The following is an 18,164-nucleotide window of genomic DNA, read 5'->3' as shown; positions in this document are numbered from 1 at the left end:
TTCAGTCTGCCTATGTGCAGGGGCATAGTGAACTCTCCACCACCCCACCCCTTGCTGTAGTTCGTTCTTGATGGGCCTCTTCTGTCTGCAAAGGCTCAGCCCATAATGTGGAAAGGTGGGTGAGTAAATAAGTGAAGGAATGTCTGAATGGCTGGATGGATTACTGAAAGGATTACTGAAAGGATGAATGGATGAATGAAAGGGGGAATGGATAGATAATGAAAGAAACGGATGGATGGGTGAATGAGTGAATGAGTGAAGGAGTGGAAGTATGGATGAGAGAAGGTAAATAGATGGATGTATGGGTGGAAGGGTGGATGGATGGGTAAAAGGGTGGATGGGTGTGTGAAAGGATGGATGGATGCTGATGGGCGAGTAAATTGGTGGATGGGTGTGTGAAAGGATGGATGTAAGGATTGATGAGTGAGTGAAAGGGGGTAGATGGACAAAAGGATGGATAGATGAGTGAAGTGAAAGATGAAATTAATAATTCAAGCATTCCAACCATTAGAATACCTTAATTGCGTCCCAATTACTTTAAGGAAGACAACAGGAAATGCTTTCCACCCTACCGGTAAAAAAAAAATGGTGGGGAGCCACGGCCAACTGCCGATTTAGGTCAAGGGAGCCACAGGTCAAAAAAGTCTGGGAACCACTGTTCTATGGCATTGAGACTAGTCCGCATACCTCTAAGAAAAGCCTTATGAGTCCCAGACCATGTTCAGAGGTGCCGAATCTAGGTTAAAAACTCTTGGAGGAGGAGCTACGAGTCTAGCAAGATGGCCGCATAGGACCTCTGCTCCGCGTAGCCACCCCCCCCTCCCCCCCCCCCCCTCCGCTAGATGATCCCGACACATCTCCTGAGACCGCGGTCTACCTCCCAGTTCCTGGATCCCCGCTGACGACTCTGCTGCTGCTCTGCTCCCGCTGCGGTGTCCGGGGCCGATGCTGTGCCCTGTACCAGTTGTGGCCTTGAGACCCGACGAGCCTGGGGACTCGAGTAGGTCGGTGGCCGTCCCGAAATGCATCTGTTGAGCACCTCCGGTCCCGCTGTGCTATCGGAGACCGGAGCTAACCAGCTAACCACTTGAGGGCGGGCGTCACAAGTCCCGAACTGCGGCAGACAACACAGCGGCGCAGGACGCGCTGTGCATCGGGAAGCTGACCCTGTGGCGACACTGAGGAGCGGAGGTGCGTGAAGCCCCGGGGCATGAGTGGTGAGCCCCGCAGAGTGGCTGGAGGTAGAGCATCGTTTGATGCGTTGTGGATCGGACGGCAGGGGGTCCCTGGATTGACTGCTGTTGAGGTCTGCCAGTGATCAGTGGGGTGGGGAAGGTCGTGACTGCCGGCCCCCACCTCCCTCCCTTCTCCCCCGCCCCTCTCACAACGCTAACCACCATACCTATGGAGCAGTCTACAAACTGGTGAGGTGAGACGCCAGCGGCGGGCGAGTCAAACCACGGGTGCCCAGAGTGACGCTGATTGAGGTGGCGAGATCTGGTAGGCCCGGTTGGGATCTACCTGTGGTGGCAGCGTTCACCCCCGGTGGATAAATCGGCTGTCCCGTGTGGGGGTCGCTTGGAGTTGGACCGGTCGAGACTTTGGCGTGTTGGGGTAATGTGCTCCAAGGAGTGACTGCTGCAGGTGAACGTATTGTTGCCCCTATTGCCACGGGCAAACCATAGCGGCTGCCACCGGGGCTGTCGTGGGACCTCAAAAGTGTTGTGAACTGTGTCATACACTGGGTTGATCTCTTCATAACTGATTGCTGGACTATCTGGTGTAGGCCCACGCTACTGGGTGAATCGACGGCCCACGCTGCATAGATCTGAGGGGGCGCGGACGGGACTGATCTCGCCATGAGACGATCAATATGGCAGCCAGGGGCGATCCGGATTAGTCCCAGAGCAGGTCGTCGAGGGGGGCCTAAACCAGTCCAATCCAATAAATTGGACAGATATACCTTGCCAAAGGGATCACCGGGAGAAGTGAAACAGACCCCGGCGCGGACTGGAGAATCCTCGGTTGCATCGGCGGATTTAACATTATCGGACGTGATGGCCGCCATCGAGGGTGTGCAGGCTTCGTTGGGGCATAAAATGGGATCCCTTGATGCCAAGCTGGCCACAGTCACAATAGAGGTGAATCTCATCCGCGCAGACTTCGCCAAAGCCAATGAAAAAGTCAAATCCTTGAACATAAAGACCACCAGCTTGGTGGACGATATGGCGCAACTCCAACAGGAGGTACGTGATCTTAAGGCCTCTCGGGTGTTGATGGACAGAAAGCTGGACGATTTTTAAGGGAGGGCCAGGCGGAATAACGTACGGATCCTAGGGGTCCCTGAAAAGGCAGAGGATCCGTCGCCAGACCTGTTTGTCGAAGACATTATCCTTAATCATCTTAAACCTAAAGGACTGGGCAATTTCTTTACTATCAAGCGAGCTCATAGAGTGCCCTGGGGTAGACCCAGGCCCGGCACCCCTCCCCGCCCTATGATCGCCCAAGAGACTGCTGCTTCTGTGTCCGAGGGTGCCCACCCCGGGACATAGCGGTTTGCTCTGACTTAGTGGGAGCTGTCAACTCCCACCAAGTCAGTGCAAACACGAACTCTGCTCTCAGCAAGCGAGAGCTGTGAAACCACTCCCGCTTGCGGGGATGTGGCTGTTTTCCCTGCCTGCTGTCAAGTGGGCAGGGAAACCGTGGCGGGCATTGCTCACACAGACAGGAAGCTGCATGTTTAGCAGCTCCCTATATGTGAGAGCAATGCCGGCTCCCGCAAGAGGCGGGCAGCCAGCTGGGACTGTGGGGGCCTTGAGGCTCCCCTGTGGTTCCGGGTGGAAAAAAGGTAAAATAAAGATCAGAAACTAGCAGAATAAAGGTCAGGAACTAGCAGAAAGAGGAGTGATAAAGGTGAGAAGCGAGCAGAAAAAAGCAGAATAGAGGTTGGTAACGAGTAGAGGCAGAATAGAGATCAGAAAAGAGCAACAAGAGGCAAAATAAAGGTCCGAAACCAGCAGAAGGAGGCAAAATAAAGATCAGAAAGAAGCAAAGTAGAGGTCAAGTAGGCAGAGAGGCGCAAACTGGAGGTCAGAAAATAGAAGAGAGGCAAAATGGAGACTAGAAACGAACAGAAGGAAGCAAAATAGAAACCAGAAACTAGCATAAAGAGGCAAAATAAAGGTCGCCAATGAGCAGAAAGAAGCAAATTAAAGGTCCGAAGTGAACAGTAAACAAGCAGAATTCACTCTGGTACTTTTGCACCCACTCGCAGAACAATTTAGACATGTACACCCACTCAGTCAGGCACGTATGCACAAGAATCACTCATACTCTCTCCTCCCCACTTGCAAATCTACTTAGACTCACGTACTGACTCTCAGACCCTCTCAGATTCTCACACCCACTCAGACACTTATAGCCCCACTCATACTTTGACACCCACTTCCAACCCTACTCAGGCACTCATGCACCCACTGAGACACTATACACTCAGTCAAAGGTAAGGTGTTACAGTTGGGAAATAACATTTAAAAAAACAAAAAACTTACAAGCTCACTTAAAACGCCAAAGGTTAAAAGGATGTTCTAGTTAGGCCAAACAATTAAAATAAACTTAAATGTTCACTGAAAGGGGGAGGAGCTACGCTTGCAACCAAGATGGCCGCTTAGGCTCCCGGCTCCGCCGACCTCCGTCCCGCGCCGGATAATCCTGCTACAGATCCTGAATTTACACCCTGCCTCCGGGTGTGTGAACTGCTACGTTATATTTTGGTGCGATCCCGGGAGATCTCCCAGCTTTGTGGACGAAGTTACGTCGAGTTTTAGTTTGGGGTCTACACCAGCTTGTGAGCCGGGGACTCGAGTACTGGCCCAGCCGGGTTCCAGTTGAATCGGCTGTGGGTGATCATCAGGGTCCGGTCCTTGGACGTGGGAAATTTTTTTAAGCCCGATTTCGACTGCGGTTGTTGCTCCAGCTTACAATCGACAGAGGGTTGACGAGGCACGACAGTGCGCTGTGGGTGTGGGTCCCTGGCCCGGGGACCGGGTTTGCCTCCACCAGTGTCTGCCGGGTTGGGATCTATGCTTATGGCACCGGAGCCTGGATCGTGACCTTGGTAAGTCCTCGGTCTCCCTCCGCGACAGTCCGTCCCAAAATTTGCTGATTCCCCCGGGGTAAGCTGGGCCTCGGGGGAACGCGAACATGGGTGTTTCGGAACAAGCTTTGATGGGACTAACTGAGTCTGAACCGTCGATACGATCTGTATTGGCAGCTATCGGGGCACTACATTCCCATGTGGAGTCCAATGTCCGGAAAATGATTGCGGTTGCACACGGACCTGGACAAGTGGGACCGGACCCTGCACCGTTTCATTATCCTGATCAGCTTATACCACCCACAGCGGTCCTTGTAACGGCAGTGGGCCCTGTGCCACGAGAGGTGTCGGAGCTTCATGGCAAAGTGATGGCCGACAATCGTGTACTCGATGTGCTTTACGGATTGCCAAGCCCACCATCATCGCCTACTGAGTGTGGTGTAATTGTTGCTTCCCTTCCGGACACTCTTGATGGGAACTATCTATGGAACGATTCAGTGTTTTTTCCCTCTTCGACGTTTTCACCATCATCACAGAGACAACGACATTGGGAGCTCATGTCGATGAGGGCCATCGTTGATGCCGATAGAGTTCCCAGAGACTCTACAACTTTCCTTCGCCTCATACGGAACTTTACTGAACTGTTTTCTCACTTCGACTATCCTGCGGAGACGAAAACTTGTCTGGAAGGGACTTTTACGACTGATCGGAAGGGTCAAGGATGAGACTGATTGTTGGGGTTTGGCACCATGGGTTTTCTTAAGTGGGATTCGTTACTATTGTATTTACGGGAGGTAGGGTGGTGACTACTGTTTCCCCTGTTTAGTTTTACATTTGCTTTTCATTGGAGTTGAGTGTTTATTACGGGGATTTTTGGTTCTGGCGGGGGAGGGGGGACCGGGGGCCCATACTGAGATGTCCTCCTCCAAGTTCTTACTACATTTAGTACTTAGTTAGATGGGGCGACAGGCACACAGCTAGTAAGGGATAGGGCACAAGCCATATGCTGGGGTGCAGGGTGGGGGGAGGGGTGTTTGTTTCGTTGGTATTTGTAGTTTTATGTTTGAAATCCTTCGAAATCCTGATATAGGTGGTTTTATTGAGTAGCGGATTTGCGTATGGGATAGACGGGTTCTGGTGGAGATATTACTTACGTGAGGTAGCCAATTGTTGCTTAATTTATCACTGTGTTCGGTATGTGGATGTAACATCGTAACCTTCTTATTGCTGCACCCTTCCCCCTCCCTTCTACTCTGGCCTGTTACTCAATGTTTCTCCTGTTTTCCTGGAGAGGTGGGGGTGGTGGTAGACGTTTCGTTTGACTATCCTGATTGTAGTGCGACCACATACCCGTTGTAACACGTGTACAGACTTTATTGATGATTCTCCGTCTAAATCCCCTGTATGTATATTATTGATCCTTAATTCCGCGATGTAAGCCACCTGTTATTATTTATCCTTTTTTTTTTATTTCTTCAATAAAAAGAATTATAAAAAAAAAAAATGTTCACTGAAAAACCAAAGGGTACAGCAACGATTTAGTTGGGCTCCGATTTCACTAGTACAAAACCAGTAAAATTCAGCAGTTCTAGTTACCTGTGCTAACTATAACTAACTCCCTTGCAATGCATTGCTTATGACCACCCATATTACATCACTCATGACCTGGTCAGTGACATCACTGATGACCGTTAAAATGACATCACTGACACATCCACAAAACCACTCGCATATCCACTCACCCCATACAATCTCACACGCCCACTCACACAACTACTTGCATACCCATTCACCATCCTATGCAAGTACTTACACTGCCATTCACTTACCCATAGCCACTCACAGACCCACCCGCCCACTCACAGAGCCTGATCATAAAACCAGTCACTCACACAGCCACACACTCACCCATACCTTTACTTACACACTTACTCCCTCATAGAGCTTCTCAACTGAGCCACTCACTCATACATCCACTCACACACTTACCTACCATTCACACGTCCATACAACCACCCCCACAGCCACTCACCTATACAGCCACTTACACACCCACTCACCCATACAGTCAATGACACACACCTCCACTCACCCACCTATAATCACTGACACACCCACCTATACAGCCACTGACTAACCCACTCACGAATACAGCCAATCCCACGCACCCGTGCAGCCTCTCGCGCACCCGTGCAGCCTCTCGCGCACCCGTGCAGCCTCTCGCGCACCCGTACAGCCTCTCGCGCACCCGTACAGCCGCTCGCGCACCCGTACAGCCGCTCGCGCACCCGTACAGCCGCTCGCGCACCCGTACAGCCGCTCGCGCACCCGTACAGCCGCTCGCGCACCCGTACAGCCGCTCGCGCACCCGTACAGCCGCTCGCGCACCCGTACAGCCGCTCGCGCAGCCACTTATACACCCTGCAGCCACTCGCACACCCGTACAGTCACTTATACACCCTGCAGCCACTTATACACCCTGCAGCCACTTATACACCCTGCAGCCACTTATACACCCTGCAGCCACTTATACACCCTGCAGCCACTTATACACCCTGCAGCCACTTATACACCCTGCAGCCACTTATACACCCTGCAGCCACTTATACACCCTGCAGCCACTTATACACCCTGCAGCCACTTATACACCCTGCAGCCACTTATACACCCTGCAGCCACTTATACACCCTGCAGTCACTTATACACCCTGCAGCCACTTATACACCCTGCAGCCACTTATACACCCTGCAGCCACTTATACACCCTGCAGCCACTTATACACCCTGCAGCCACTTATACACCCTGCAGCCACTTATACACCCTGCAGCCACTTATACACCCTGCAGCCACTTATACACCCTGCAGCCACTTATACACCCTGCAGCCACTTGCACACCCGTACAGTCACTTATACACCCGTACAGTCACTTATACACCCTGCAGCCACTCGCAGACCCGTACAGTCACTTATACACCCTGCAGCCACTCGCACACCCGTACAGTCACTTATACACCCTGCAGCCACTCGCACACCCGTACAGTCACTTATACACCCTGCAGCCACTCGCACACCCGTACAGTCACTTATACACCCTGCAGCCACTCGCACACCCGTACAGTCACTTATACACCCTGCAGCCACTCGCACACCCGTACAGTCACTTATACACCCTGCAGCCACTCGCACACCCGTACAGTCACTTATACACCCTGCAGCCACTCGCACACCCGTACAGCCACTTATACACCCTGCAGCCACTCGCACACCCTGCAGCCACTTGCACACCCTGCAGCCACTCGCACACCCTGCAGCCACTCGCACACCCTGCAGCCACTTGCACACCCTGCAGCCACTTGCACACCCTGCAGCCACTTGCACACCCTGCAGCCACTTGCACACCCTGCAGCCACTTGCACACCCTGCAGCCACTTGCACACCCTGCAGCCACTTGCACACCCTGCAGCCACTTGCACACCCTGCAGCCACTTGCACACCCTGCAGCCACTTGCACACCCTGCAGCCACTTGCACACCCTGCAGCCACTTGCACACCCTGCAGCCACTTGCACACCCTGCAGCCACTTGCACACCCTGCAGCCACTTGCACACCCTGCAGCCACTTGCACACCCTGCAGCCACTTGCACACCCTGCAGCCACTTGCACACCCTGCAGCCACTTGCACACCCTGCAGCCACTTGCACACCCTGCAGCCACTTGCACACCCTGCAGCCACTTGCACACCCTGCAGCCACTTGCACACCCGTACAGTCACTCGCACACCCGTACAGTCACTCGCACACCCGTACAGCCACTTATACACCCGTGCAGCCACTCGCACTCCCGTGCAGCCACTCGCACTCCCGTGCAGCCACTCGCACACCCACTTATACACCCTGCAGCCACTCGCACACCCGTACAGTCACTCGCACACCCGTACAGTCACTCGCACACCCGTACAGTCACTCGCACACCCGCACAGTCACTCGCACACCCGCACAGTCACTCGCACACCCGCACAGTCACTCGCACACCCGTACAGTCACTCGCACACCCGTACAGTCACTCGCACACCCGTACAGTCACTCGCACACCCGTACAGTCACTCGCACACCCGTACAGTCACTCGCACACCCGCACAGTCACTCGCACACCCGCACAGTCACTCGCACACCCGCACAGTCACTCGCACACCCGCACAGTCACTCGCACACCCGCACAGTCACTCGCACACCCGCACAGTCACTCGCACACCCGCACAGTCACTCGCACACCCGCACAGTCACTCGCACACCCGCACAGTCACTCGCACACCCGCACAGTCACTCGCACACCCGCACAGTCACTCGCACACCCGCACAGTCACTCGCACACCCGTACAGTCACTCGCACACCCGCACAGTCACTCGCACACCCGCACAGTCACTCGCACACCCGTACAGTCACTCGCACACCCGTACAGTCACTCGCACACCCGTACAGTCACTCGCACACCCGTACAGTCACTCGCACACCCGTACAGTCACTCGCACACCCGTACAGTCACTCGCACACCCGTACAGTCACTCGCACACCCGTACAGTCACTCGCACACCCGTACAGTCACTCGCACACCCGTGCAGTCACTCGCACACCCGTGCAGTCACTCGCACACCCGTGCAGCCACTTATACACCCGTGCAGCCACTTATACACCCGTGCAGCCACTTATGCACTCCCGTGCAGCCACTTATGCACTCCCGTGCAGCCACTTATGCACTCCCGTGCAGCCACTTATGCACTCCCGTGCAGCCACTCGCACTCCCGTGCAGCCACTCGCACTCCCGTGCAGCCACTCGCACTCCCGTGCAGCCACTCGCACTCCCGTGCAGCCACTCGCACTCCCGTGCAGCCACTCGCACTCCCGTGCAGCCACTCGCACTCCCGTGCAGCCACTCGCACACCCACTTATACACCCTGCAGCCACTTATACACCCTGCAGCCACTTATACACCCTGCAGCCACTTATACACCCTGCAGCCACTTATACACCCTGCAGCCACTTATACACCCTGCAGCCACTTATACACCCTGCAGCCACTTATACACCCTGCAGCCACTTATACACCCTGCAGCCACTTATACACCCTGCAGCCACTTATACACCCTGCAGCCACTTATACACCCTGCAGCCACTTATACACCCTGCAGCCACTTATACACCCTGCAGCCACTCGCACACCCGTACAGTCACTTATACACCCTGCAGCCACTCGCACACCCGTACAGTCACTTATACACCCTGCAGCCACTCGCACACCCGTACAGTCACTTATACACCCTGCAGCCACTCGCACACCCGTACAGTCACTCGCACTCCCGTGCAGCCACTCGCACTCCCGTGCAGCCACTCGCACTCCCGTGCAGCCACTCGCACACCCACTTATACACCCTGCAGCCACTTGCACACCCGTACAGTCACTTGCACACCCGTACAGTCACTTGCACACCCGTACAGTCACTTGCACACCCGTACAGTCACTTGCACACCCGTACAGTCACTTGCACACCCGTACAGTCACTTGCACACCCGTACAGTCACTTGCACACCCGTACAGTCACTTGCACACCCGTACAGTCACTTGCACACCCGTACAGTCACTTGCACACCCGTACAGTCACTTGCACACCCGTACAGTCACTTGCACACCCGTACAGTCACTTGCACACCCGTACAGTCACTCGCACACCCGTACAGTCACTCGCACACCCGTACAGCCACTCGCACACCCGTGCAGCCACTTATACACCCGTGCAGCCACTCGCACTCCCGTGCAGCCACTCGCACACCCACTTATACACCCTGCAGCCACTCGCACACCCGTACAGTCACTCGCACACCCGTACAGTCACTCGCACACCCGTACAGTCACTCGCACACCCGTACAGTCACTCGCACACCCGTACAGTCACTCGCACACCCGTACAGTCACTCGCACACCCGTACAGTCACTCGCACACCCGTACAGTCACTCGCACACCCGTACAGTCACTCGCACACCCGTACAGTCACTCGCACACCCGTACAGTCACTCGCACACCCGTGCAGCCACTTATACACCCGTGCAGCCACTTATACACCCGTGCAGCCACTCGCACTCCCGTGCAGCCACTCGCACTCCCGTGCAGCCACTCGCACACCCACTTATACACCCTGCAGCCACTCGCACACCCGTACAGTCACTTGCACACCCGTGCAGCCACTCGCACACCCTGCAGCCACTCGCACACCCTGCAGCCACTCGCACACCCTGCAGCCACTCGCACACCCTGCAGCCACTCGCACACCCTGCAGCCACTCGCACACCCTGCAGCCACTCGCACACCCTGCAGCCACTCGCACACCCTGCAGCCACTCGCACACCCTGCAGCCACTCGCACACCCTGCAGCCACTCGCACACCCTGCAGCCACTCGCACACCCTGCAGCCACTCGCACACCCTGCAGCCACTCGCACACCCTGCAGCCACTCGCACACCCGTACAGTCACTCGCACACCCGTACAGTCACTCGCACACCCGTACAGTCACTCGCACACCCGTACAGTCACTCGCACACCCGTACAGTCACTCGCACACCCGTACAGTCACTCGCACACCCGTACAGTCACTCGCACACCCGTACAGTCACTCGCACACCCGTACAGTCACTTATACACCCGTACAGTCACTTATACACCCTGCAGCCACTCGCACACACACTTATACACCTGTACAGCCACTCGCACACCTGTAGTCACTCGCACACCTGTAGTCACTTGCACACCTGTAGTAATTTGTACACCCACTTATACACCCTGCAGCCACTCGCACACCCGTACAGTCACTCACACACCCACTTATACACCCTGCAGCCACTCGCACACCCGTACAGTCACTCGCACACCCACTTATACACCCGTGCAGCCACTCGCACACCCGTGCAGCCACTCGCACACCCACTTATACACCCTGCAGCCACTCGCACACCCACTTATACACCCTGCAGCCACTCGCACACCCGTACAGTCACTCGCACACCCACTTATACACCCGTGCAGCCACTCGCACTCCCGTGCAGCCACTCGCCCTCCCGTGCAGCCACTCGCACACCCACTTATACACCCTGCAGCCACTCGCACACCCACTTATACACCCTGCAGCCACTCGCACACCCGTACAGTCACTCGCATACCCACTTGCACATGGATACACAGTGATACAGCGACTCACAAATTTAGTTCTAAATGGAATCATTCAGTACTACATGAAGTATAGTAATTTAACTTTTGTGGTACCTTAGTATATACGTTTAACGCACCAAAATGTTTAGAGAACAATCACTGGATAGCGTCTAAAGTGATATCATCAGTGTCATATTTGGTGTCCTAAGCAGTGCATTTCGGGGCACAAGTTAGTTAGCTCAGTTAACTATAACTGCTGAATCTCACTGGTTTTGTACGAGTAAAATATGAGCCTAAATATTCACGTCTCAGTAACTACCCTTATCCTGAAGGCTCTGGTGTCAACCAGTGCTACGAAACACCTGGTCCAAGAACTTAAACATGTCATTGCTCCAGTCTGGACCAACATCATCAATTCCTCTCTTTCCACGGGCTGTGTTCCCGCTTCCCTTCAGCTAGGCCAAATCTCACCCATCGTCAAAAACACCTCCGCTGACCCTAACCTTAACAACCTACGTCCCATCTCTAACCTACCTTTCCTCTCAAAAGCCCTGTAAAAATGTGTTCTGACCCAACTTGATAACCATCTCACCTCATTCAATCTCCTAGACATATTCCAATCTGGTTTCAGGAAAGGATGCAGTACTGAAACGGCCATGCTCAATATTACAGATGACATCCTTAGACAAAGGCGAATCCTCACTACTAATCCTCCTTGACCTCTCGGCTGCCTTTGATACTGTCCATCATCCCACCCTTCCTAACACCCTCGAAGTTCGCTTCGGTCTCGAGGGCACCGTACTCAAATGGTTGTCCTCATTCCTTCAAAATAGATCCCAACAAATTAAGCTCAATCACTGCCTCTCCAAGCCCCAACCTGTCCCACTTGGTGTTCCGCAAGGCTCCATCCTCTCCCCTTCCTTTTTTAACCTATTAATGGAACATCGCACCCTCATCCTTAAACAAGCTAAAATACGCTACCACCTGTATGCGGGTGGCACCCAACTATAGTACAGGATTAAATCTCACAATGACATCCTTCGCCTCAACGAGACCCTGATTAAAATCCTAGCCTGGTTCCATCTTAATCTTCTCAAACTAAACCCCAAAAAACTGAAATCAACACTTTCACTCCTAAAAACAACTCCCTCCCCATTTACCTCTGGATCAAGGATATTGCAGCTCTCAATTGCCCCCGCTCTCCCTCGAATACTGTCAAATCCCTAGGCATCAGCATTGACCATAATATTGAATCTCATCCCACACATCAAAAATGCTGCCAAGTGTGCCCTCTTAACCCTCCACCACCTCAAAAAACTCAAACCTTTCATACCGGCAGACGACTTTAAAACCATTGTCCAATCGCTTGTCCTTTCCCGTATTGACCATGGTAACGCCACACTAGCTGGCAACCCTAAAGCCCACCTAGCACCGCTCAAATTTGTCCTCAACCTTGCTGCCAGACTTATCTCCGATTGTAAAAAAAAAATTCGACCTCATCTCTCCGTTCCTAAAAAAAAAACCTCAATTGGCTCCCAATAGAAGGTAGATCCACCTACAAGATTGCATGTATCACGCACAAAGCCCTTCACCTAAACACCCCCTCCTACCTTGCTGAGAAACTGCAAAAAGCTGGATGCTCCAGGTCCCTGAGGAGCACCAACTCCCTTGTCCTAATCCCTCCCAGACTCAAGCACAAAAAAAACCAATCTCGTGCTTTTTCTGGGAACGCCCCCACGATCTGGTACTCTCTCCCCAAAGCTCTTCGATGCAACCCCTCCTACCCTCTCTTCAAAAAAGACTGAAAATACTCCATCACAACAAATATTGGGGAACCTAACCTCACTGATGTGTGACTCTCTTCACTCCTTGCTCCCTGATACTTGCCTCCTCCACAACCCCTTCCCTGCCTCTCATTCTGCCTCTCCCCTTTTCTTCACTCCCTTCTCCCTCTGAACGTCAACACCCCTCCCCTATTGATCTCCATTGCCCCTAAACACCCAGCACATTCTATTACCCTATTTTATGTAACTCCTGTTTTAATGCACATTGTTTTACTTTATTGTAATTGTTTACCTATCTTGTAAAGTGCTCTGATACCCCCGGGTCCAGTAACGCTATATAAAACCTTGGAAATAAATACTGGGTGTGGGTGTGGGTGGGTGTGGGTGGGTGTGGGTGTGTGTGGGTGGGGCTGTGTAGGTGTGGGTGTGTGTGTAAATAAATGTGCACTCTATAACGAACAAGGTTTGGTTTGACCTGGTTTATAGACCTGATTTGCGTTATTTTGCCTTCAGTGTTCCTTCATAGATGCCATGCTTTACATTTAATGTATGGTGTCAAACTGTGTGCTCCCTTTTCATTACAGGTGCCGCTACCTCGCTGTCCACCTGTCTCCAGCTATCCCAGTCTTTGCAGTTGTTCTTTTCTTCTTTGCCATGGCAACGCTCCTGCGGACAAGTTTCAGTGACCCTGGGGTAATACCGCGTGCCCTGCCTGAGGAAGCTGCCTTTATCGAGATGGAGATTGGTATGTGAACTTCACGTGGAAAATTTTGTAGGGCATGTTGGGTGGAATAAATAAAGAATAAGTAAAAGTTCAGATGTAATTTTGTCTTGAAGGTAGGCGAATAACACATTCCTCTGGGTTATTTGCAGTTTTTCCTTGAAAAGCCTAATGCTTCCAATAGTCATATATATGTGTGATTTTTCTCCCAATCAAGTATAATTCTGGCATCTTGCTTGTTTTTCTCAAACTCAACTTATCAAAATGATCCTAAACTCCATCAGAACTTCTCAAATACTTTGTTATACATTACACATCTGACTGGACTAAGTATGTTAGACTTTAAAACGGATAAGGGCGTCCCATAATGAAGTACATGTGTCTGACCTAATTGAATATATAACAATGAACTATTTTGTCTTTGTGGAAATCAGTCTTTTGGTGTTGTATTGATCTGCTTGTGAATCCAATTCCAACAATTACATTTTTTTGTGTCCGAATTTTGTATATCCTTTATCCTTCTGCTGTTGCTCACATTACTGTTTCTTTATAACAATCATTAGTTAGAAAATATTACTTGGTAATAGGAATAACTATGGTTAAACTGATTAAGAAGCAGTGGTGGCTTTTGCATGTACTACTGGCTCTGATGGCCTTGGAAGCTGCCTGGCCAGCAACACTGCTACGAAAGCCTTGAAATGTTAGGCAGTCAGACCTAAAGTGGAAAAAGAAATGTGTATATATACTGAGCACTTTAGAAATAGTCTAGATGTGGAGAACTCTATGGTCTAGTAGAAGGCTATTGGAAGCTGAAACGTGTAGGCCGTCTTGTTAGTACAATCGAACAATAGTGTGGAATGAATCACTTTTAAATGGAATGCAAACGCGAAGGAATCTAAGGAGAATATATATATGAGTACATGAGATCTGTGACAATAGCTTTAATTTCCCGAAAGTTCTTTGTAAGTATCAATTTGGTTTTTCTGATGTCCCGATGGACCGAATACTGATGATGTGTTATTGCTTTTCAGGATTTATTTGCTATATAAGTATGATGACATCTTTATAAATTTTAACATATACGTCTGTAACCATGAATTGCCCATCAGGTTGGTTGAATCTCACCACCCATTACAGGAGACTTGGTAGTTTCTGCCACTGATTGGCTACATCGCTTTTTACAATGATTTGTTTGACATGTATTAACTTTTTCTTCTCTTCTGTAGTTCCGATTAACACACCATTCGTAGATAATGACTGTTTGTTGTACATCTGTATAGGGACATTAGCCGATCCACGGCGTTATTGTTTACAGCCCCACGTTTTTTGTCATGTAAATATCAGAATTTATGTTGACATCATGTACTATCCTTTATCAATGGAAACATGTTTAAAGATGGCGCCCATGTAGGCGTCTGGGGCTAGTCCCTTGTTGATGTCCACCTTATTCTACCTGGTGTGTATTTAAATTGGTATCTTTAGGCTTCGGTAACAACACTGACGAAGGCTATCGCCGAAACGTTTGTTTGCTAATATAATAAATCACTGTGATTCATTCATATATATATATATATATATATATATATATATATATATATATATATATATATATCTATATATATCTATATATATATATCTATATATATATCTATATATATATCTATATATATATCTATATATATCTATATATATATATATATCTCTATATTCGAGCGTCCAGGGCTGTGCACGACTCGGGCTCGAGTCAGACGGAAAGCACACAGCCTGAGGAAACGAGGGCGCTCGTTCAAGGAAGCTCATCAGCAATCCTGTCAGCTGGGAAAGGAGAGAGGACGATCCGGAACACAGGTTTGTGCCGGCAATTTGGAAAGCGGCCAGCCTAACGTTACCGGTACAAGTTTGTAAATTTGCAGAAAGATGTCAGGTGACAGCGTGAGGGAGCGGGAGACATTGGCCGCAACAATGTTTTCCGACGACACCCCTATCCCTGACAAGACTCCAGGGAAAAAGAACACAGAAGCTAGTGGCAGCAGCAACACCCCGAAAATAAAGGAATTATTTAAATTATTGGGAAAAAAAGTCGTTTCAGGAGCAGGCTAAGTGGTGGGAGTCGAAGTCACTACAACGCTACATTGAGGTGAACCGCATCCCACGGGGCTTAAGAATTCTAACGGCCCCCACTTATGAAAACCCAAATGCTGATCTCATGAAAGAGTGGGCAGAGATTAATTTGGAGGCCTCGCGACGCCAGGTGCAGGTACTCATTAAGTATGCAGATATTGACAGAACCAAGCTCCTTACGGAAATATCAGAATTATATGATGAAATCGATGGCCTTGGGGAGGAGGAGGAAAAAGGCAGACTCCTAAAGATAATGCAAGAACGTCTGAAAAAGGAGGAGGCGAAGATCGTGGCTAGAAAATCTTATAAATTCCAGAGGGACAGGAATGATTACGAGTTGGGCCAGATCTTTACTTTTGCTCGTAAATTTGATACTCTTCGCAGGGGTGGCGCTAAGCAACAACAACCACCCAATAGAAGGAACCCCCCGAGCCACCTCAATCCCGCAAGGAAAGATGTAAGTGTAGCAAGCGACTCCTCAAATGCCACTGTGAGCTCTGATCCGGATTCGGATTTGGAAGGAGAACGCCATAGACAGGCGGAAGCAGCATCATTACCTAAACTCACGCCCGGCCAGGAGATGATTTTTTTGGGCCAGGACAGGCGGAATACCCTGAGATCATACACAAAGGGCAATCAAGGAAACACAGGGCAAATTACAAGCGCCGCCAGAGGGCGAGGGTGGCAAAAAAGAGGAAATCAAAAGAAGAGGGGCGGGGGAGTTGGGCGGAGCCATCCGCAACAGGAATAAAGCCAGCTTCCAACCGCACTATTGTCAACCTCACAGAGCTAAAACTTACAGAAAAAGAGGAAAACATACTTAAACTTGGTTTGTCATATGCTCCCCCTTGCGACTTTGATTATGCCAATACCAGATGCAATGTGTATAAGGCAGTCAGAAAACTGAAATTACGTAAATTCTACGCCTTAAAAAACAAAGGCGAAACAACGCCAGACATGGAAATACAGCAACCTGAGGCCTCGCAAGGAACACGCATCATAAGCGAGCTTTGGGAAACGGGGGGAATGGGATATGATATAGCCCAGAACACCAATGGAGCCAATAAAGGGTGGGATGAGAGTGGCAATAGAACAACCACAGCTACAGACTTTAGAGCACCATCCACCTTCTTTCCTATCCTCCTACGAGACAATATAGACATTTTCCATGAGAATGTGGTATCGGATTTGAAAAAGTTGCAAATGAAGATGGGGAGCACTAAACGGAGATACTCAGCCCAACACCAACAATATAAAGCACTGACTGAGAAACTCAATAAGGAAAAGAATGTGATCATCAGAAGCAGTGACAAGGGGGGCAATGTAGTCCTCATGTCTAAAATAAACTATGACAAAGAAGCCTACAGCCAACTTAATGATAACAATTGTTATGAAAAGATAAATAACCGGGAGCTCTTGACCATCAAGGACGATTATCATCGGAAACTAAGTAAGTGGCGGTCAGCCAAACTCATTACTGACAATGAATTTGAATATTTAAAGGTTGAACACCCAGTAACACCGATTCTGTATTTTTTGCCAAAGATACACAAAGACCCCGTCCATCCACCGGGAAGGCCCATAATATCAGCAAGAGGGAGCCTCCTAGAACATACCTCAATTTATATAGATCACTTTTTACAAGGTTATGTTCAGCAATTGGGGTCTTATATACGGGATACTGGGGACTTCCTAGTAAAAATCAGAGATGTACAAATTCAGGAGGGGGATTGGCTGATAGCCCTCGATGTTACATCATTATATACTAGTATATCGCATAATGATGGTCTCGAGGCAATACGGTATTATTTATCAAGAAGGAAACCAGGCAATGAAAAGCACACCAAAATGTTGTTAGACATGTTAAATTTTTGTCTCTCAAATAATGTGTTTCTATACAACTTTCAGCTGTATCGCCAAAAACAGGGGGTGGCTATGGGGGCCAGTTTCTCACCAAGCTACGCATGTTTGCACATGGGGGCTTTGGAGGAACTGGTCCTGGGACTTGGTTTCCAACATATCATTAAGAATAACCTAGTAGCGTGGTTCCGCTTCATTGACGACTTGTTCGTCATATGGAGAGGTAGTCATGAGGAGGCCCTTAAATTCATTGAAGATATCAATGACAACCCCCTTAACCTCAGATTCACTGCATCACTCAGCCAGGAAGCGGTCACCTTTTTGGATGCTGAGTTATATACTAATGGGTGCCGTTTGGAGTCCAGGGTTCACAGAAAAAAAGAC

General features: G+C 50.4%; 1 protein-coding gene across 1 annotated transcript in view; it reads left to right on the top strand.

Annotated features, from left to right (window-relative positions):
* Nucleotides 1-18,164, top strand: part of ZDHHC9 (zDHHC palmitoyltransferase 9) — a 301,663-nt gene that overhangs the window by 85,850 nt on the left and 197,649 nt on the right. Inside the window, exon 3 of the mRNA XM_078688445.1 lies at nucleotides 13,663-13,823. Within this exon, the coding sequence (XP_078544571.1) occupies nucleotides 13,663-13,823 (161 nt within the window). The remainder of the gene's footprint in view (nucleotides 1-13,662; nucleotides 13,824-18,164) is intronic.

Source organism: Lissotriton helveticus, chromosome 4_1 (genome assembly GCF_964261635.1).
Source record: "Lissotriton helveticus chromosome 4_1, aLisHel1.1, whole genome shotgun sequence".
Lineage (NCBI taxonomy): Eukaryota > Metazoa > Chordata > Amphibia > Caudata > Salamandridae > Lissotriton > Lissotriton helveticus.
This window is presented reverse-complemented; position numbering and strand designations above follow the sequence as displayed.